Genomic DNA, 22,810 nt, shown 5'->3' on the forward strand with positions numbered 1-22,810 from the left:
AAAAGATTCCAACATAGATTAATATAATACAGATTGAATAGTTTTTTGCTTGAAAAATCATGTGTTGACAGGGGCGACACATAGCGTTCCCCCACAAGAAAATAAAATTAAAAATAAGTGAACGTTATTTAATTTTGTTTTATAACTTTTTCTCCTTTTTATATATTTTCCTTTCACTTCTTCTTCATGATGTGAGGCGATGTTTCATTTGGGATCGTCTTCTTGGAATTCATTCTTCATTTGCATGTAGCTTCTGGAGAAAACAGGAAATGGTTTTACATCTTGTTTAACACACTCCTTCGTAAAACTTCTTGACGTCCATTAGCCAGGTCTTCCATCCATTTAGGTCTTCTTCTAGATTCTTCTCTTTTGCAATGGGAGATGGATTTTGTAAAGGAAATACAGGTAGGTCTGCACTTATCTTGCAGATTGAAGTATTTACAAGTCTCTGTTTGTCAGAAAACAATGGGCAGTGTAGTTTCTCCTCATCTTCTTGATTCAGCAATCCTGGAGCGAAAACCTTCTTTCTTATATCTTACTCGGCGGCGGACCTATTGTCTGAATGCGATTCCCTTTCAGCCATCGATAGTTTAACACACGAAGTCTTACCATTAATTGCTTCAAAACTATCTTCCTGGTCATCTGGAATCAAACTTTCTTCAACGACTTGTCCCTTCACCGTTAAATATAATTTGTTGGCACCTGCATCCAAATTGACTCTATATCTCTTGAAGAAGGGATATCCAAATAACAAATCTGCCTCTAAATTCTTCACTACGTAGACTTGATCTTCAAAAGTGTGTCCTGCAATTTCAAAAAGAATGGTTCGGCATCCTACAATACGAGACCTCTCGTGTCCAACAAAATCCTTTAACCTTATTCCTGGACATCTTTGCAGTTTCAAGCCTGGTAATCTCTCTCGGAGCTTTACCCAAACATTATAATTCATTACTGTGCATTCACTTCCTGTATCCAAAGTACATCTTATTTTTAATCCCAAAACTTCTATTTGGATTTCTGGCTTCCTGCTGCAATTCCCAGTTACTTCGAAAACATTAAACAATTTCTCCTCTTTAGAATTTGGACAATAATTTAGCTCTAGATATAAAACATCTAAATTTTCATTAGTAAATTGTTTGTCTTCTTCGCTCTCACAAACATCAAGATTGTGTCGCGTTGTAGAAGGGAGAGCTTCATCTACAACGACCTCTGGTTTAAATTTGCTCGACTGGTAGAGGGGATTTCCCAAGAAGGTGCTTTAATAGTGGAAGGAATTTCCCATGCAGGTGCTCTAGGGTTCAAAGCACAGTCTTCTGGAATTTCGTCAGTCCGTATTCCACACTCTTTCTTACGAGACTGGTTCCAGTTTCGTTGATTCTGGTTCTTATTCCAGAATGTACTTCTATCGGCATCCTTCCTTTGGAACCTTAGATTTCCATTAAACCTTTGGTTGATCGGTGTGGGCCTCTTATCTTCTTCTCCTCCATTCCTCCGGGATAGCTCTAGATTCCTGATTCGAGGTTGAGGATTTCTCCGTTCATCAGTTCGTTGGTGATCGGCTTTCCATCCTTCCATTTGTTCAGACGCTTCGAACTTTCCCAGGAAATTCGTGAGTTGGTCTATGTTGCCGGGATCTCGAGTTAGTACCAGTTGTCGCACTCGTGAAGGTAATTGGCCAATGATTAAGTTCAGCACTTCTGATTGGTTGATGGTTTCCGTCAGATTGCAGTATGCTGCATATACCTCCCAGCAATATTCTTCCAATGATAACCCTGCACCTTTGCTATAATGTTTATTCCTCAATGTATTCATTTCCCTTTGTTTTGCTTCAGGTGATGCGTATTGCTTCCTAAATGCAGAGCGGAAATGTTCAAAAGTTTTCCATCTTTTTTCGTTTGCCATAAACCAAGCCTTGGCTTTACCCACCATTAGCGAAGGAAGGACCTTTAGTCGATACATCATGGGCATTTTCATTAAATCCATATAAGTATTTATCTCCTCCAGGTACCTTTCAGCAGACACTGAATTGATTTCTCCATTAAACTTGGTGAGGGAATTGACGTCAGACATTCGGAGAATCCGATTGGATGAATGGTTTAAGTAGGAATTATCTTCAACCATTTTTTCCGTAGCTTAGTCTCTAGTTCGTCTCATTCTCCCACTCCTTTTTCGTTTCCTTCTTTGGCATGGTTCAGAATGTTCGGGAGATTCGGAACTGGAAGAATACGAGGAGCAAGAGGTTCTTACACATATCTTCTTTGGCAGAGTTTCCATCTCTTCATTCCTATTCTCCTTGCCTAGTTGTAAGGTTTCCAACTTTGAGGTCAACGTTTTTATAATTTCAACTTGTTGTGTTTGGGCCTCTTTTGTCACTCTTATTTCACCCTCCAAATTTACGGACATTTCCTTCAGCTCGGTTAGTAAACCGCAGTTTACATTATCCTTGTCCTCTCGATTCTTTATTTCTTGGTTCAAACTTTCTTGTAGCTGTTTAAAACGGTCATCATCTATCTGCAGATCCTCTCTCCTTCTTTCCACTAGTTCTTCATATTTTTCGTCTCTCTCTTTTCTGATTTCAGCTATCGCTTCGGATATTTCTTTTCCTAAATTTATTTTAAAATCTTCAAACATTTTCTTACTCATTTCTCGTTCCCTTTCCCTTTCTGCTTTCTGTTCAGCATCTCTTTCACACAAGATTTCAATCAAACGTGAGAACTTTTGGTCATTTTCTTCCTTGTCCTTTAATCTTTGCTCTTTTTCTTCTTCCTTTTCTTTTAATCTTTGCTCTTTTTCTGCTTCCTTTTCTTTTAATCGTTGCTCTTTCTCTGCTTCTTTTTCCATCTGTCTTCGCATCCCCTGTTCAGCTTCACGTTCTTCTAGCTTCTCGATCAAACGTGCGAATTTCTGATCATCTTCTTTCTTGTCTTTTAATCTCTGCTCTTTTTCTGCTTCTTTCTCTTTCTTAAAATCAGTCATAAAGGAGATCATCATTTCCCTCCAACTATCATCTGTTGGGGTTGGCGTAACTTGTTTTTCCACGCACTGTCTACATTTAACGTCTACCTCCGCTGCTACGTCAGATCCTGGGGTTTTATGTGCGCAGCTTTCATGAACGTATCTGTTGCAGCCGGAGCATGGTAACAAGGTTTCCTCCTTCTTTTCTTCATTCGTACAGCAAACGAGCCTCTCCTTTTGCTGCCTGGTCAAAGGTCTCAGGAAACCTATCATCTTTGCTTCTTCTGTTTCTGGAATAGGCTTCTGCTTCCGTTTCTGGAACAGGCTTCTTCTTCTGTTTCTGGAACAGGCTTCTTCTTCTTCTGCTGGGCCACGAAGATCCACAGGTGGTTGCTTCCATGGTCCTGGTCACGGTCGCCAAAAATCACTGACACGCGCCTTCTGCCTTTAGGGCTTTATGCTAGTCTAGTTATAACCCTTTTATCGGACTTCTCAGGGGCTTCTAAGGGTTAGTAGGACCAAGCCCTTGCGAGGTCTGTGGTGTAGGATTTAATTTTAATTATCACCTATGCAGGTTTGAAATAAAAGATCCTTAAGATCTTTTACTCGAAGATTTATTTGAACTTTCGATGTTATACAAACACTTTTTCAAACAGACAATTCACCCGGTATAACTTGTAGGCCTAAACCTATTAGTTATACCGAAGTTTATAACCCTGGTCTTTTGATGATGCAGGAGAACACCTTATTCAGAGTTGGGTTTGTAGAATATCTGCCAAAATGGAGTACAAGTACTCCAGCCAATCCGAAGATTGAAGCAAGATATTCCCCAACCTCCCCTGAACCATCAACCTTTCGGCAACCAGGAGAATGTCCCGCAGACTCACAAAAGTCTAGCTCTTTTATATCATATTGTTGTTTACAATTTACCAATGTTACTACATAGTTGTTTAATATTTCTATAGTTTCAACATTTAAGTTAAACAATTCATTACCCATTGTAACATTAACAATAACACATTTTTAAAGAAAAGATTCCAACATAGATTAATATAATACAGATTGAATAGTTTTTTGCTTGAAAAATCATGTGTTGACAGGGGCGACACACATTGAACACTTTACCAAGATATTGTCCTCCGATCACAATGAGCGTTCGATACAGAATGAGGCACTCTTGTTCTGATATGTTGGGTTTTGTTTACCTTTCATTCACGGGCTTATTTGACACTAGTAGTGCTGTTGCCTATGCGCGTAAGGTGAGTTACACTCCTTGATGATTATTTATGGTGATCGTGCAGGTCTCCCCCTTCCATTTTTCTACTTTTTGGAGACTACCGTATGATGGTAAAGGAGTAATGACGTCGCCTGTGACTTCCTCATTCAACATTCTCTGGAGCTCTAGGCAGTGTCAATATGACAGGAATGATCTTGTCATCCTCATTTTCTCGTTTCCCATCGACAGTCTATTGAGATGGGTGGATTTGGATAATCCTTTTCTGCTTTTATTTGACTCCAATACTTGGAAATAACTTCTTCTGATAAAAAGTGTGAGGGGAACTTTGTTTGGATCAAGACGCGAGCCTTGAACATCCCTTTTCGCGAACAAATACCATGGTAATTTACCGAAACCTTTGATTTTGTGTCCTGCAAAAATCCTGCTATTTTAAAAACCCTGTCATCATATTCGGGGTGTAAGAGACACGAAAATATCAACCTCACTTCCAATGAGTACACCCTGGACTGCATTCTGCAGACTAACATTGCTCTGACGTCTAGGGCCTCCCCGATGGCACATTGGTATCGTCCGCGCCTTGTAATCAAGGGGTCCTGTGTTCGTTACCCGGTGGAGGCACATATAGCGGTTCATATCCCACTTTAAACTGTAGGTCCAGTCCCAATTAGCTTTACGGTGCATCAAGTGGACTTAAAACACCAAATAAAACCGCAACTCAATCAATGAATCAACGCTCTGGCGACTGGACCCATGGAACTTGAGTTGTGTGCTGCCCATATGTGCTTGTGATTGGCCTTTTATGTATTTCATCTTATCACATTCATTCTTATCTTTGAAATAAGACAAAAGTAGCAGAAACTAGAAGTAAAATAAATCAATTCATTCTTTCAATCTGTCATCTTGTTCATCGAATCCAGGAGAACCAAGATTTTCAAGATATTCAAGCACATCATCTTCTGCGGCACCAAATGCGTTCAACAACCATTTTTTTGCCTTCTTTGCAAGTACAAACACAAACTGGGATACCATTAATAGATAGTGTGAACGCTCCTGCCAAAGTGAGCCTCACACCTTTCACCATAAGGAGTTACTTCGAAGTATTGCTGTGAAATAAAAGCAGAAAAGAAACATCCAAATCTACCCATCCCAATAGGCTGTTGAATGGAGAAAGAAGAAAATGAGGATGACGAAAAGATCATTGTCATATACCTAGAACTTCAGAGAAGATTACAGTTGACATGTAGTTGCGGAAAGAGGAAATGTTCATGCATATGCAGGGATCAGTCCCTACGACGTACTGAACTGTCTCAGGGCCTCCCCGATGGCGCAGTGGTAGCGTCGTCGCCTTGTAATCAAGGTGTCCCGGGTTCGATACCCGGTGGAGGCACAGTGGTTCGGATTCCACTTTAAACCGTAGGTCCAGTCCCGATTAGCCTTACTGCGCATAGTGGCCTTAAAACACCAACTCAAACCAATGAAACCAAGTACTGAACTGTCTCTTTGTAGTGCAGATGAAAAAAAGTGTGAAAACAATGACTTACAGGACGGAACCTCAGATAAGAGTGACGAGGAATTTGAATAATGTTATTATATTGATAACATGAAATTTCACAAATGATTACAACCACTCTCAATCTTGATGACAGGTGAGCTGCTTAAATTTCAAAAGACAATGCGGAATTCACTGGCAACTTCTGTAATATTATAATAATAGTAATGATAACGATAATAATAATAACAATTAATATTTTTTTTACTGCTTATTTATTACCAGAAAATCTGATAAACGAACTCTAAATCAGAATATGGGCAGTATTTCATGTGCAGAAGCTTCGAGGAGGCCATCTTGGATTTGTAAAGTCATGTATGGTCTCTGCCGCATTATCCAGCAAAACACCTGTGGTAATACATGATTGCATGCCTCCAAATGAAAGCATCCTCCATACACATGTCTTCCCTTCGTGTAAAATCCAAACGAACTTACAAATGGTCAAAATAACTCCCAAAGGAGTTTAGGAGATATGGTTGTTTTTGTTTATTATTGTCTGCAGAGGCAGCCATCTTGGATGTATGGTGTCACACACGCAATACGCCACAATAGTAGGCATCAACAAAATATCACAGGCAGTAATTTCCTCTCTTTATATGCCAGAATGTCAAGTAAAGTGTAAAATATGAATAAAATCCTTGCAGAAAAGGGCACGAAATAGTTTCACTAGATATATCTCCATAACAGTGCGAGATATGAAAAAAACTGTGAGAATAACTTTTGTTCCTTTTTCAATTCTGAACGAAACATGTATGTATAATTTGTTTTCCAAAACCATTATTAAAGGAGTTATGATGGATTTTCTTAGTTAGTGCATGAAGCGGTAGCCATCTTGGATTTAGGACATCACACAGACCTTCTGCCACAATTGCGGGCAAAACACCTGGTAGTACGTTATTGTGTATCAAACTAGCAACATATTACCGGTATTCATATATTCCCTTCATTCAAAAACCCACGGGATTATAAATGCCCCTGGATTATGTAGGGAGAAAATTCACGCAGAATTTTAGGAGCCAATAATTCAAGGAGATTTCTCGGACCTAAAATTTCACGCAGAATTTTCGTAGCCATAACTCACGCAGAATTCCAGGAATTCAAGGCATTCCTGGTGAATAACTACCCTGTTTATGGACAACCCTCGTTTATTAAAGGGAATTTGCACATCCAGGAGAGCTTCACCTTTAAGTTTCCGCCAATACAATCGGCCGCTGAGAGGCATTCATTGCTCATTGTTTTCATATTCCATTACCTCTGGATGCAGAATCACAGAGTTCCATTGTGAGGTTTGGAGGTTCATTCGAAACCACCCGGTTTCATGCGTTCAGTTGAACGCTCCGCTCTGTTTTTCAGGCACTCCAGGGTCTCCGGTATTCAACACACTAGCCAGAGGATCACTTTCCGTCTGCTTTCGCTCTGTGTTTGCAAAGCGGTTCCTGTGTCACATTCTTTTTTTTTGAAATTCCATTGTGGTTGAACTGTATGAGTGCTTTCGCTTTATTATTGTTAGCCTCTCTTGTGGACTTGTTATTCGGTTAGAGTTCCCGTAAATAGACCTAAAGTCGGACGAATATTTACAGTTGGTGTCTGCTTTCTTTTGATGAAGGAAAAATTGGCATGAATATTAACTAATTCCTTGTCAAACTTTTATTTTATAATTTAGATCCAATTTCTGTGATGCGATTAGTTCGCAGATATTGGAAAGTGACACGCATGACTACAGATTTAAGCAGATGTTGCTTTCGCGACATCTCTTGGCCACTTTATAACTTTGATTTGATTTACAATGTAGCTATAGCATTTCAGCTTTGGAAATTAGAATTTATAAAATCCTATTAATTATGAAGATGTAAATAATATTCGGTTACAAAAGGCTGAATAGCCTGGTACGTACATGACCAGAACACAGAACCACACACATACATTATATGACTAAGCACCAGAGCATCGCAAACCTGCAAGAAGAGACTTCCCAAGGAAGAACTGATGGAAGAAAGGTCGACATTTGATTCATATTGGACGAATCAGTTCTATTTGGCTTATCAGAAATAAAGATAGAGTTATTTCAGGTTATTCAGAAACGAATTCACCCAAAACGAGATTCGCTACACTCAACCACTAAGCCATTAGCGGATCAAGAAGTTACAAGTGAGAGGGGCTAATTTCAGTCAGAGTACGTCACCTCACCGAGAATCAATTCCAATCTGCATGTGCCCTATTCTATAAACAATAAATCGTACTGTAAATAGGAACTATATTGTTTTGTAAGGATAGGGATTAGGGCTGGAACAGATTGTCATTATCGTGTGTAGGATCATAATTTCTCCATTGCCAGGAGTAAAGTGTATAAACAAAGGAATCTCGGATTCGAACCTTCTTTTGCCGACCTCCATGGCAGAGTGGTTAGCACACCGCGCTAAGTCGCCAAAAGTCCAGGTTTCGAGTCCCGGCCTGGACACGGGTGATCCTTATAAAGGTCTCATCATCAATTTCATCGTTACAACACACATCCTCGTCTTCGCGATTAGACAAAAGCGAAGTAAATTAAACCAAATCAGTAAATCAATCAAGCCCCCTTTTGAGGCATATTTCACAGTAGTTCGGGTTCAGTCCGCTAGGTCAACCATGAGCATAAAGTGGATATAATCAAATTTTAAAAATATTGTCGAGCCTGTTAAACTTGGTGATAAGTGGAAGAACATTTGATTGTTGTTTTAGGACCACTTTATGCACAGATAGGCTAATCGAAACTGAACCTACAGTTTAGAGTGTGATCCGAACCACTGTGCAATGTGCCTCCACCGGGTACTGAACCAGGACCCCTTGATTACAAGGCGACGACGTTACCACTACGCCATCTTCAAAATATTAGTCATAATAATATATCCAAAAAGCCTGGGAGGGGTGATCGCCCCTATCACCCTCCCCATGGATCAGCGCCTGCCACTAATGACGACAGCCATAGCAATGTTTACAACAACCATCATCCATGCAATAAAGCAATAAAAGACGTGGTTTGTCTCATCATTTGATCGAGTCATACGGTTGTTTAATTTATAACTTTGGTTATTACTACATGGAAACGAGATGAATGTAGGTTTTCATCCCAAAGAGAGAAATCTTCCTCGTGGTCCAGCTACAGAGGACGTGACGAATCCACGGCCATCTGCGGGATTTTGAAAATCGCCTTGTTCGAACGCCCCATTAAAGTCTCCGCACGGTGTTTGCCCCTTTTATTTATTGCTGGGAAAGGTGAAGAGCACATGCAATACCGCCATGTTTCGAGGCCTGAATTAACGATCAAACTCAGGGAAACTGCAATATATGACGTCATAAACCTGACTTGTGATGGCCACTGGGGATCCATATTGCAAGAAGCGTTTCAAGATGTTCGGCGGAGACATAACGCAGAGATTGCTGGTGGAGGAAGAAGGTGCTTTTGGGGATTTATTCCCAGAATCAGAATCTGGTCGTGATAGCTCTGGGGATGATATTCAATATCTAAAAAAGAATTATAGACTTTAATTTGCTAGGCAAGTTATTGGCCATAGCAATAAATAACTGCTGATTACCACACGGTCCAAAACCATTTTTGGATGTAGCTGTGTCAGTTCTTGATATTGTATTACCACTACATTTTCATTTTAAGTGTGAAGTGAATTGTTAATTCTCTTTAATTACATATTGTAGCATTAATATAAGCTTCTCCCATACGTGGAAATTTGTTGTTGCCTTGAAGGGGTTAGGCAGAGTTTGATGGTGTCTATGTTGCCTTTGGAGCCGTGGAATTTAAACTAGTTCTGCAGTATTTCCTCTCTTTCTTGAATTTATCTTTTCAGCTCTTTTCTGTAGTCCTTTCTTCTTTGCCATGATTAACCCAACAGTAAAATTTCAAGTCAGTCAAACAATAAATCCAATTCATGACCACATGTAAAGCAACAATATTAAATATCATTCACTTGCGCAAACTTATTTTTTATTAAGTATTATTAAGACAGACATTAAATTAAATTTTCCCCCTTTTGGATAAGCTGACTACCATTCGCTATTTCCGTCTGTTTAAATTTTAAAAATAAGACTATTCCAGAAGCCTCTTGTCCAATGTATTTTGCATTATTTCATATTAATGTAAATATTAATAATTGTAATATAGCACGTCTTTTCAGTAGCTGTTAGCTGTTAATCTCGTCGCTGTAGTACAGTGGGATCCATGAGTATTACAGTGCAAATTGTACATCACCATGTTCGTGCACTTTATTTGACCCAATAAGAGCTTCAAGAATTAAAAGAAACCCCCAAAAAAGCTTATGACAACTTCTGCTCCAGCATACATAAAAATCCATCGCTTAAAAACACATAGGATGTGAGAGAAAACTTAATGAATATAGTCGTGGACAATTTGCACGGTAATACTCATGGATCCCACTGTACAAACAAAAAAATATACCATGTTAACGAAAGGAAAGCTTTCCGTTTCGTGAAAAGCCTTGTATATGTGTGTGTGTGTGTGTGTGTGTGTGTGTGTGTGTGTGTGTGTGTGTATATATATATATATATATATATATATATATATATATATATTGACATTAACACTTCTCCACCTCCTAATCTGTTCGTTAAACACTCCCCTACCACACTTCGATCCAATGTTAGCCAGTGTTGTCCGTCTACTGAGAAACTTCCATCTTATTGGTGCATTTCTCTTACAAAACTCTTTGGTGGGATTGCATCGTTTTTTGAAATATTCCGCAAGATTTTTCAAATGTAAATTACATACAACCTTCCATAATTATTTATTAAAAATAGATCTTGATATTCTGATGAAATCACACGAGCAGCAGATATGTACTTGAACACACACACACAAATATATATACTTTAGTATCCCCTCTGATATTAAACCTTTTTGGGGGACGGGGGGTTTGGATTAGTGTATACGGGAGGAAAGGGAAAACTAGGAGTAGGTGAATATAATATCATTTGTTTATTCACATTTCTATTTAAATATGGCAGATGGAGAAAGAAGAGGTAGATGCCCCTACGCGTGGGGAGCAGAAACTTAAACTGAAAAGAGTTGGTGAAAATAGATCTATACTGAAGACCATCAAGAAGAGGAAAATAAACTGGTTAGGACACTGTCTAAGAAGGAACTGCCTGCTAAGGGACGCCTTGGAGGGAATGGTTGATGGAGGAAAAGTCCGTGGAAGAAAGATATATCAGCTTATGGATGATATTAAATTAACTGGGTCGTATGCTATTACGAAGCGCAAGGCAGGGAATAGGGAAAGCTGGAGATTGCAGTGAAAAACCTGCCAATTAGGCAGAAAACAATGAATGAATGAATCATTCATCTTCATCGTCACGATTAGCCAAAAGTGAAAGTGACGCGAAATAACAAAAATACAAATACACCAATTTTCAAAAATATCATTTTTTTAATTACACATAATTATCGGTGATGAGAACAAGGGTTTCCCATAATGTCTATGGTATAAAATCGATTGAAGCACTTCTTTAACCCACCCTCCCGGACCTACAGAGCAGATATAAATGCTTTCAGAGTTAAGAATGTTGCCTTCAAGGGAAAAGAATGTGAAAAACAGAATTACGAGATGCTGTTTTGAGCCAGTTGTTCAAAATCTTAGCCCCAGTAATTATGAATGCCTTGTTCACAATCCTGCTAGATCCAGGTGTGCCCTTGATGCAGTCATTAAACATTTTGGGTCTTTCAATGCAACCGATTGAGCACCTGCAGACTGCAGGTTCGCCAGATTTCGCGCATGAACTCGTGTCCACCCAGTCGGAAGTAATCTCTCATTACCCATTGACCAACGTATCCATGGCAACAAGATCGGATAGTCCGATGGCTCTGAGGTGAAGATTAGGGCCATCTTCGGCAAACATGGTGGATATCATATTCAAAAGGACCGGTGTCAAATTCGGAAGCTTAGACAAGACCCTTGTAATCGGATAGGCATTAGAGAGGTCTGTCAAGAACGGATTATCTGGTCTGCGCGTGCTGTAGGGAGATAGTGTTGGTTGAGTAGAGCAAAGTCTGCTGGAGCATCGTTTGCAACGTCATGGTACATTACCTTAAGTCTGGGAGACTGGGTGTCTACTTGTAGGCTCTGAGCGTGGAACCAAGTGTGAATTTTTTTTATTTCAAACTGCTTAGCAACTTATGTTTCTATTTGTAGGCTCTAGGCGTGGAACCAAGTGTGAAATTATTGATTTCAAACTGCTTGGCAACTTATGTTTCTAGTTGTAGGCTCTAACCGTGGAACATAGTGTGAAAGTATTGATTTCAAACTGCTTGGCAACTTATGTTTGTAGTTGTAGGCTCTAGGCATGGAACCAAGTGTGAAATTATTGATTTCAAACTGCATGCCAATTTATGTTTCTAGTTGTAGGCTCTAACCGTGGAACATAGTGTGAAAGTATTGATTTCAAACTGCTTGGCAACTAATGTTTCTAGTTGTAAGTTCTAGACATGGAACCAAGTGTAAAATTATTGATTTCAAGCTGCTTGGCAACTTATGTTTCTAGTTGTAGGCTCTAGGCATGGAGCCAAGTGTAAAATTGTTGATTTTTAACTGCTTGGCAACTTATGTTTCTAATTGTAGGCTCTAGCATTGGAACCAAGTGTGAAATTATTGATTTCAAACTGCATGACAAGTTATGTTTCTAGTTGTAGGCTCTATGGGTGGAACATAGTGTAAAAGTATTGATTTCAAACTGCTTGGAAACTTATGTTTCTAGTTGTAGGCTCTAACCGTGGAACATAGTGTGAAACTATTGATTTCAAACTGCTTGGCAACTTATGTTTGTAGTTGTAGGCTCTAGGCATGGAACCAAGTGTGAAATTATTGATTTCAAACTGCTTGACAACTTATGTTTCTAGTTGTAGGCTCTAAGCGTAGAACTAGGTGTGAAAGAATTGATTTCATACTGCTTGATAACTTATGTTTCTAGTTGTAGGCTCTAGGCATGGAACCAAGTGTGAAATTATTGATTTCAAACTGCATGCCAATTTATGTTTCTAGTTGTAGGCTCTAACCGTGGAACATAGTGTGAAAGTATTGATTTCAAACTGCTTGGCAACAAATGTTTCTAGTTGTAGGATCTAGACATGGAACCAAGTGTAAAAGTATTGATTTCAAGCTGCTTGGCAACTTATGTTTCTAGTTGTAGGCTCTAGGCATGGAGCCAAGTGTAAAATTATTGATTTTTAACTGCTTGGCAACTTATGTTTCTAGTTGTAGGCTCTAGGCATGGAACCAAGTGTGAAATTATTGATTTCAAACTGCATGGCAAGTTATGTTTCTAGTTGTAGGCTCTAACCGTGGAACATAGTGTGAAAGTATTGATTTCAAACTGCTTGGCAACTTATGTTTGTAGTTGTAGGCTCTAGGCATGGAACCAAGTGTGAAATTATTGATTTCAAACTGCTTGGCAACTTATGTTTCTAGTTTTAGGCTCTAACCGTGCAACCAGGTGTGAAAGAATTGATTTCAAACTGCTTGGCAACTTATGTTTCTATTTGTAGGCTCCAGGCGTGGAACCAAGTGTGAAATTATTGATTTCAAACTGCATGCCAATTTATGTTTCTAGTTGTAGGCTAACCGTGGAACATAGTGTGAAAGTATTGATTTCAAACTGCTTGGCAACTAATGTTTCTAGTTGTAGGATCTAGACATGGAACCAAGTGTAAAAGTATTGATTTCAAGCTGCTTGGCAACTTATGTTTCTAGTTGTAGGCTCTAGGCATGGAGCCAAGTGTAAAATTATTGATTTTTAACTGCTTGGCAACTTATGTTTCTAATTGTAGGCTCTAGCATTGGAACCAAGTGTGAAATTATTGATTTCAAACTGCATGACAAGTTATGTTTCTAGTTGTAGGCTCTATGGGTGGAACATAGTGTAAAAGTATTGATTTCAAACTGCTTGGAAACTTATGTTTCTAGTTGTAGGCTCTAACCGTGGAACATAGTGTGAAAGTATTGATTTCAAACTGCTTGGCAACTAATGTTTCTACTTGTAGGATCTAGACATGGAACCAAGTGTGAAATTATTGATTTCAAACTGCATGGCAACTTATGTTTCTAGTTGTAGGCTCTAACCGTGGAACATAGTGTGAAAGTATTGATTTCAAACTGCTTGGCAACAAATGTTTCTAGTTGTAGGATCTAGACATGGAACCAAGTGTAAAAGTATTGATTTCAAGCTGCTTGGCAACTTATGTTTCTAGTTGTAGGCTCTAGGCATGGAGCCAAGTGTAAAATTATTGATTTTTAACTGCTTGGCAACTTATGTTTCTAGTTGTAGGCTCTAGGCATGGAACCAAGTGTGAAATTATTGATTTCAAACTGCATGGCAAGTTATGTTTCTAGTTGTAGGCTCTAACCGTGGAACATAGTGTGAAAGTATTGATTTCAAACTGCTTGGCAACTTATGTTTGTAGTTGTAGGCTCTAGGCATGGAACCAAGTGTGAAATTATTGATTTCAAACTGCTTGGCAACTTATGTTTCTAGTTTTAGGCTCTAACCGTGCAACCAGGTGTGAAAGAATTGATTTCAAACTGCTTGGCAACTTATGTTTCTATTTGTAGGCTCCAGGCGTGGAACCAAGTGTGAAATTATTGATTTCAAACTGCATGCCAATTTATGTTTCTAGTTGTAGGCTAACCGTGGAACATAGTGTGAAAGTATTGATTTCAAACTGCTTGGCAACTAATGTTTCTAGTTGTAGGATCTAGACATGGAACCAAGTGTAAAATTATTGATTTCAAGCTGCTTGGCAACTTATGTTTCTAGTTGTAGGCTCTAGGCATGGAGCCAAGTGTAAAATTATTGATTTTTAACTGCTTGGCAACTTATGTTTCTAATTGTAGGCTCTAGCATTGGAACCAAGTGTGAAATTATTGATTTCAAACTGCATGACAAGTTATGTTTTTAGTTGTAGGCTCTATGGGTGGAACATAGTGTAAAAGTATTGATTTCAAACTGCTTGGAAACTTATTTTTCTAGTTGTAGGCTCTAACCGTGGAACATAGTGTGAAACTATTGATTTCAAACTGCTTGGCAACTTATGTTTGTAGTTGTAGGCTCTAGGCATGGAACCAAGTGTGAAATTATTGATTTCAAACTGCATGCCAATTTATGTTTCTAGTTGTAGGCTCTAACCGTGGAACATAGTGTGAAAGTATTGATTTCAAACTGCTTGGCAACTAATGTTTCTAGTTGTAGGATCTAGACATGGAACCAAGTGTAAAATTATTGATTTCAAGCTGCTTGGCAACTTATGTTTCTAATTGTAGGCTCTAGGCATGGAGCCAAGTGTAAAATTATTGATTTTTAACTGCTTGGCAATTTATGTTTCTAGTTGTAGGCTCTAGGCATAGAACCAAGTGTGAAATTATTGATTTCAAACTGCATGACAAGTTATGTTTCTAGTTGTAGGCTCTAACCGTGGAACATAGTGTGAAAGTATTGATTTCAAACTGCTTGGCAACTTATGTTTGTAGTTGTAGGCTCTAGGCATGGAACCAAGTGTGAAATTATTGATTTCAAACTGCTTGACAACTTATGTTTCTATTTGTAGGCTCTAAGCGTGTAACCAAGTGTGAAATTATTAATTTCAAACTGCTTGGCAACTTATGTTTAGCTGAACCGTCTGCTTATTTCGATATTTGTTTCTGTGCTCGATGTTTCGAGTAGCCTATCAGAACTGTCTTCACACAAACACACACTCACGGAAAAAGAGAGGGAGAGAGAGAGAGAGAGAGAGAGAGAGAGGGAGAGAGAGAGGGGGAGAGCGAATGACTGATTGATTCAGTTTATTTTACTTCGCATTTCTTCCACCTTTGGCTAATCGCAAAAATGAGGATTGGTGATAATATGATGAAATTGATGAAGAATACCCATGCTCAAGAACCACTTCGCCACGGAAAAGTACAGGAGAACAATTGATAAGTCCAATTTTGACCATTTGGATGTTGTTAATTGTCTTGAATAGCTCCGCCAGTATCGTTTTCTATGTGATAACTGTACAGCCGAAAACCTCGGTTAGTCCTGAGAAATGCGAAACTTCAAAAATTGTATGCAGGATGAGTCTTGAATTTGTTCTCTTGTAAAAACAGGAAAACTTATCAGGTTTTCCCTCAAGACTCTTGAAATATGCAATAAGGTAGATACACCACAGGAGTTATCATAGAGTGTGAGAAGCACACACACACACACACAAACATGCTGTCTTGGTTACAAAAGGATTTGAGTGGTCGACTCACGCACCAATCTCTATACACACACACACACACACACACCTACACACACACACACACACACACACACACACACACACACACACATATATATATATATATATATATTATACACACACACATATGAACACATTGCCTAGAAGACCCAAGTTTATACATATATCACGAAGACCTGCAGCGCACCAGGTGTAGTTATGATAAAATTTACTGAAACAGCTTTCTTTCCGAATTTGAGTTTCGAAGCAACTCATGAAATGCTGATGAAGCTGCACGTCTCTTGCCTCCGGAATGTGTAAATGCGTTGCCGATGTATATTAAGGTGTTGCATCCACGCTGCGCTCATGTGTGGAAGGATGTGAGAAGGAGTTAGGGTCTCGGCATGCATGACTAAGGAATGCAAAGGGAACACGTTTCGGTAGGGAATCTCTCGAAGCGAAACAGGACTGAGCTCGCACAGGAACGAAAGTTAAAGGTTAGGTGGCAGATTCAAGTTTACAGAACTGCCTTTAAAGTACTGTAAGCTGATCTTCATTCAATCAATAAACGCATTGGCTTAGATGTAAGGAATTTCTTACGTTACGAGTGACCGTTACTTTTTCGTAAACGGTAACTGTAGCTCAGTTACTTTCGGAAATTAGTAACTGTAACACAATTACTTCTGGAAATTAGTAACTCTAACTCAGATAATTTTGAAAAATTGTAACTCAGTCAGTTACTTTTGAGATTAGTAACTGTAACTCAGTTACTTTTGAAATTAGTAACTGTAACTCAGTAACTTTAGAAAAATGTAGCTGAGTTACCTTTTGAAATTAGTAACTCCAACTCGGTTACTTTTGGTAATTTGAAAATGTAACTGAGTTACTTTTGAAATTAGTAACTGTAACATAGTAACTTTTAAAATTAGTAATTGTAACTCAGTTACATTTTGAAATTAGAAAATGATACGCAGTTACTTTTAGAAATTTGTAACTGTAACTCAGATGTTTTTTTTTAAAAATAAATAACTGTAACTAAGTTACTTTGAAAATTAGTAGTTCTAACTCAGTTAATTTTGAAAAATGTAGCTCAGTTACTTTTTGGAATTAGTAACTGCAACTCGGTTGATTTTGGAAACTTGAAAATGTAACTCAGTTACTTTTGAAATTAGTAACTGTAACATAGTAACATTTGAAATTAGTAATTGTAATTCACTTACTTTTGGAAAATTGTAACTCAGTTCCTTTTTGAAATGAGAAACTGCAATTCAGTTACTTTTGGAAATTTGTAATTGTAACTCAGTTGTTTTTGTAAATAAGTAATTGTAACTCAGTTACTTTTGAAATTAGTAACTGTAACTCAGTTACTTTTGAAAAATGTAGCTCAGTTACCTTTTGAAATTAGTAACTGCAACTCTGATAATTTTGGTAATTTGAAAATGTAACTCAGTTACTTTTGAAATTAGTAACTGTAACATAGAACTTTTGAAATTAGTAATTGTAACTCAGTTACTTTTTAAAATTAGAAACTGCAACTCAGTTACTTTTGGAAATTTGTAACTGTAACTCAGTTGTTCTTTTAAATAAGTAACTGTAATTCAGTTACTTTTGAAATTAGTAGCTCTAACTCAGTTAATTTAGAAAAAAATTGTAGCTAAGTTACTTTTAGGAAATAGTAACTGCAACTCGGTTGATTTTGGACACTTAAAAATGTAAGCCAGTTATTTTTGAAATTAGTAACTGTAACATAGTAACATTTGAAATTAGTAATTGTAACTGAAGACTAAAATTGGTAAACGCTGTAAGTGCCACGAGAATTCGAACACCGTTTTCTACGTTAAACTGTGAAATGTGTCATGCTTTATAATGTGGTATACGTGAAATGTGGCTGGTAGCCCTCTAAGTAGGTCAAAGAGCGTGTAAAGAGGTCACTAGTGTGCACGTTCTTACGGGCTGATGTGCGGAACGATGCGATTTCCCAACACTTTCGCTTTTGGCACTTACAACATTTACCACTTTTAGTCCACAATTCACTTACTTTTGAAAAATTGTAACTCACTTCCTTTTTTAAATTAGTAACTGCAACTCAGTTACTTTTGGAAATTTGTAATTGTGACTCAGTTGCTTTTGTAAATAAGTAACTGTAACTCAGTTACTTTTGAAATTAGTACATGTAACTGTAACTCAGTTGTTTTTTAAATAAGTAACTGTAACTCAGTTACTTTGGAAAATATTGTAGCTCAGTTACCTTTTGAAATTAGTAACTGCAACTCGATTACTTTTGGTAATATTAAAATGTAACTGAGTTACTTTTGAAATTAGTAACTGTATCACAGAAACTTTTGAAATTAGTAATTGTAACTCACTTACTTTGGAAAATTGTAACTCAGTTACTTTTTGAAATTAGAGACTTCAACTCAGTTACTTTTGGAAATTTGTAACTGTAACTCAGTTACGTTTGAAATTAGTAACTGTAACTCGGTTACTTTTGAAATTAGTACCTGTAACAGTTACTTTTGGAAATTTGTAACTGTGACTCAGTTGTTTTTTTAAATAAGTAACTGTAACTCAGGTACTTTTGGAAATTTGTAACTGTAACTTCGTTACTTTTGAGGTAACAAATAAGGAAAGTAAGTTTCAAAAGTAATAAACAAAAGTATGGCTTGCTAAGAATTAGAAATAAGTTGTTGATATTTACACACACAAAATGCTTTATGTAACGTAATTTTTATTACAATTTCATGAAAATTAATGTTAATATCAGATCAGAAAATACAGGACAATGCTTTTCCAGTTCATGAATGCTCTCACGATCTGGAACTTATTACTTATCTAGAATGCAGTAACGAACTGGAAAGAAACCTACATTTACTTTTTCAAGTAGCGGTTACTAAATTTCGAAATGAGTAACTCAGTTCCATTTTTAGCAAGTTTTTTAATGATTGACTAAGAGGTCATTTAATGTTTGTGGTCTGTTTTCTATGTAGATTTACATTACACTGACGTACATTTGCACCTGCGGGAATACTTTTCAAGTGAGGTGAGAGGGATTCCACATGAAAATGTGTTGCTGAACGCCCACTGGGAGCGGCGTGGTAGACGGGAAGGAAGAAAAATACTTGTTGTAAAGCACAAGCTCTCCCACTGCGGTGAAGAGTGGCGAAATTCTTCCGCTGGAGAGCATCTGCAGGCGGGAAGTTCTCTTGCTTCCGCTCCAATGGGCGCGTTGTAGCGGAAGGATTGGTATAATTTTTTTAACCTCGGCATTTTCCGTGTATCTTCGAGAAGTCTCGTTAGTATCACCATTAAGGTTCTTATCAATTGTGTGAAACAACATTTTTTTGGTATTGGATAGTCCTACAAATGCGATCTTCGTCTTGTTTTGAAGCTCTCCAGTTATCATTGTGAATTGAAGACTAAAATTGGTAAACGCCCTATAAGTTCCACAATAATTCAAACACCGTTTTCCACGTCAAATTATGAAATGTGTCATGCTTTATAATGTGGTAAACGTGAAATGTAACTGGTAGCCCCCTAAGTAGTTCAAAGGGCGTGTAAAGAGGTCACTAGTGTGTACGTTCTTACGGGCTGATGTGCTGAACGATGCGATTTCCCAAAACTTTCGCTTTTGGCACTTACAACGTTTTCCACTTTTAGTCCTCAATTCACCTTGAGAAACCGATTTTATACAGACTTTTATTCAACGGAGTAAAGATATTGTTGAATTTTGCAACACCGCAAGCGCTGACTCGCAGTGGGAGCCCGCAGTTTATACGGTTTAACGGATATCTCAGTAGAGATAGCACATGCGGTGTTGCCACGTTCAACAAACTTCTTTACTCCGTTTAATAAAAGTCTAATCGATTTTGCATGGTGAGTTCACCATGATAATGGGGTTTAGAAACAGCTTGAAATACTTTCAAAACAAGACCAAGATAGTATTTGTAGGACTACCCAATACTACGAAAAAGTTATTTTAGAAAATCGATAAGAACCTTCTTTGGGCCGATTTGAGCAATCTAGAATTTAGAGTTGTATTTAGAACCTTTCTACCTGCACTGTATTTAAATTTCATCACGATTGACCCACAAGATTTTTATTTATAGAATTTCAAAGAGAGTGGTCGTTTGGAAAACATAAAAAAACCGGCACTTCCTTTATTCTCACGACGACAAAAATACGAAGGCATACTAAAAAAATGGATAACATAGCTGAACGTAGAATTGAATAAGCTAAATTTTGATTAAATCCGCTTTAATGTAAGTCTACTTGTTAATTTTTAATTGGAGTCCAACCTCGGGTATATGTTTTATATCCGATGGTAAATATACAGGGTGCTCGGAAATTCCTCTTACAAACTCCTAGGGCTAGTAGAGGGGACTGAGTAGGCAATATTTGGAATAGGAACCCATGTCTGGAAACGTACAGTTTCCGTGCTACAACCATGACAATGTGTCGGATGTGCCTGTGTTGGTATGCAACCAGGTAGACAGTACATGGCTTCCGAAGATCACCTGATGACCTAAAGTGTAATCATTTATTACAACCATGTCAAATGAGGTGTTACGTAATGTACAGAATTGAATGATGTGTGACAGTACATAATACAAACAAATTTATTTGGTAACAATGCCAAGGGAACAACAAATAAACGTGCTATTCATTGATCACAATAACACTTGTGTCGACAGTGGAACGCAACAATTTGTTTCTGTCTTATGCACTGGATGTGTCGCACACGGCACTGCTCAACTACAACAGTGGCTCGATATGACCACCACCAACGTGGTTGCACACATTATACCGACGAATCATTTTCCGGTACACTCGCTCCATCACACCGGTGTCCCGTTAGTTTCTTGTGCAGTTCTTCCTCTTGTCTCTACATGAGTCTCGTACACCATACTCTTCATACGAGCCCACAAGAAATAGTCCAATGGCGTTAAATCCGGCGATTGTGGGGGCCACGCGGTTGGATCACCTCGGCCTATTCATCTTTGCCCGAATCTTCGGTTAAGATGTCTCCGAAACGTCACGTGTAAAGTGAGGCAGTGCGCCATCGTGCTGAAACCACAGTTCCTGACGGACGTTCAATGGCACAGCATCCAAGAACAGGGCCAATACTTCCTGTAGGAAGATCAAGTACGCGGCACCCGTTAGCCTGGCTCGATACCGCGGTAGGGTAGACGTCACGTGCCATCAGATGATCTTCTGACGTCATGTACTGCCTACCAGGTTGCATACCAGCACAGCACAACATATTGTCATGGTTGTAGCACGGAAACGGAACGTTTCCGGACATGGGTTCCTATTCCAAATATTGTCTACTCAGTCCCCTCTACAAGCCCTAGGAGTTTGTAAGGGGAATTTCCGAGCACCCTGTATACAAGGTTCGCCCATAAAAACAGAACACTTTTTTAGGAAAGAAAACAAGTAATTACCTTCAAATGACTTTATGACCTTCAAAATAATCACCAGAGGAGGCAATACACATTGACCAGCGTTTGTACAGGTCTTGGAAACACTGTTGATAGTCATTGACAGTAAGTGTTCTCAAAAACGCGTAACATTTAATTTAATGTCCGCGACGTCGTCAAATCTTCGCTCTTTCATAACCATCTTAAGCTTGGGAAAAAGGAAAAAATCAGCAGGCGATAAGTCCGGAGAATATGGAGGGTGATTTATCACTGTCACTGAATGCTTAGCAAGGTATTGCTGTACAGACAATGCGGTATGAGGCCGAGCATTATCGTCTAACAAAAATCATTGGCCAGAATCACAGAGGTCCTTCGTAACCCGCTTCATCCTGTTTCTGAGTTGACCATGCACTTCCTTGCAATACCACTGATTGATTTCCTTGCCGATATGAAGCATGTCTGACAGTTGCTGCGTGGTTAAACGTCTATCACCTCTCACCAGTGCACGAACTTTCTCCACATTGTCGTCACGCCTTGACGTTGAAGGGCGTCCTGATCTTGGTTCGTCCTCGACACTTTCACGTCCACCTTGGAAACGATTGTACCAGTCATACACCTGGTTTCTTGATAATACTGTATTACCATATACTGCCCGTATCATCTGTAATGTTCGGTACCCAATTTGTAACAAAACGTTCTGCTGTAACGTTGTTCCATCTTGGTGCGCGTATTTTGTGCGGCGCCTGCACACGACCTGCATCAGACGCACGCTTACCCCGATACCAACTGCCTGTAACAGGTTGAAACATGCACTGACGGGAAATTTAGATATAGCTCTTTGAAGTGTTGCCAGAATACGGTACCTTTTTATTTGGTTTGGTTATTTTTATTTGACAGTTCGGTTTCTTTATGGGCGGACCGTGTACTTTTGCATTCTAAAGAATCATTGCATCAAGTAATACAACGTATTGAGTATAGATCTATTGCTCACCTGAGTCGTCTTGTTCTTGCACTTGTTGGAGTTGGCGAATATGTTAAGCTGAGTGCTTCCCGGAGGTTTTGGGCACTGGTCGATGTCCACCCTTCTAAGATCGATGTCAATACCACTCGTGCCTCTGCAACAGAAAGATAAAGAAATACTAAAAAGCTTCTTATCATGAAAACTATCAACAAAGTAATGTTTACATCAGTTTGGCCACAGTTTTTACCTCAAGCTAAAGCAATGAAAACAGTTCAGTTAATGTCAGGCCGCCCCCCAAATAATTTTGCTTAAGAGGATCTAATGTATTATTTTGCTTCGCTTGTAAAGTTTACTCTGAATTGTGCCACATGAACTTAACTTTTAATACACGTTTGAAATGTTCGAGACCATCAACCTTGGGGGCTGAGACCGCTAA

The 22,810-nt window shown here is 38.5% G+C and overlaps 1 protein-coding gene across 1 annotated transcript in view; it reads right to left on the minus strand.

Annotated features, from left to right (window-relative positions):
- The window catches only part of LOC146001273 (metabotropic glycine receptor), a 981,963-nt gene that overhangs the window by 365,905 nt on the left and 593,248 nt on the right, over nt 1-22,810 (minus strand). Inside the window, exon 3 of the mRNA XM_083138577.1 lies at nt 22,405-22,528. Coding sequence (XP_082994703.1) covers nt 22,405-22,528 — 124 coding nt within the window. The remainder of the gene's footprint in view (nt 1-22,404; nt 22,529-22,810) is intronic.

This window comes from Lepisma saccharinum, chromosome 17, assembly GCF_977018435.1.
Source record: "Lepisma saccharinum chromosome 17, izLepSacc3.1, whole genome shotgun sequence".
Lineage (NCBI taxonomy): Eukaryota > Metazoa > Arthropoda > Insecta > Zygentoma > Lepismatidae > Lepisma > Lepisma saccharinum.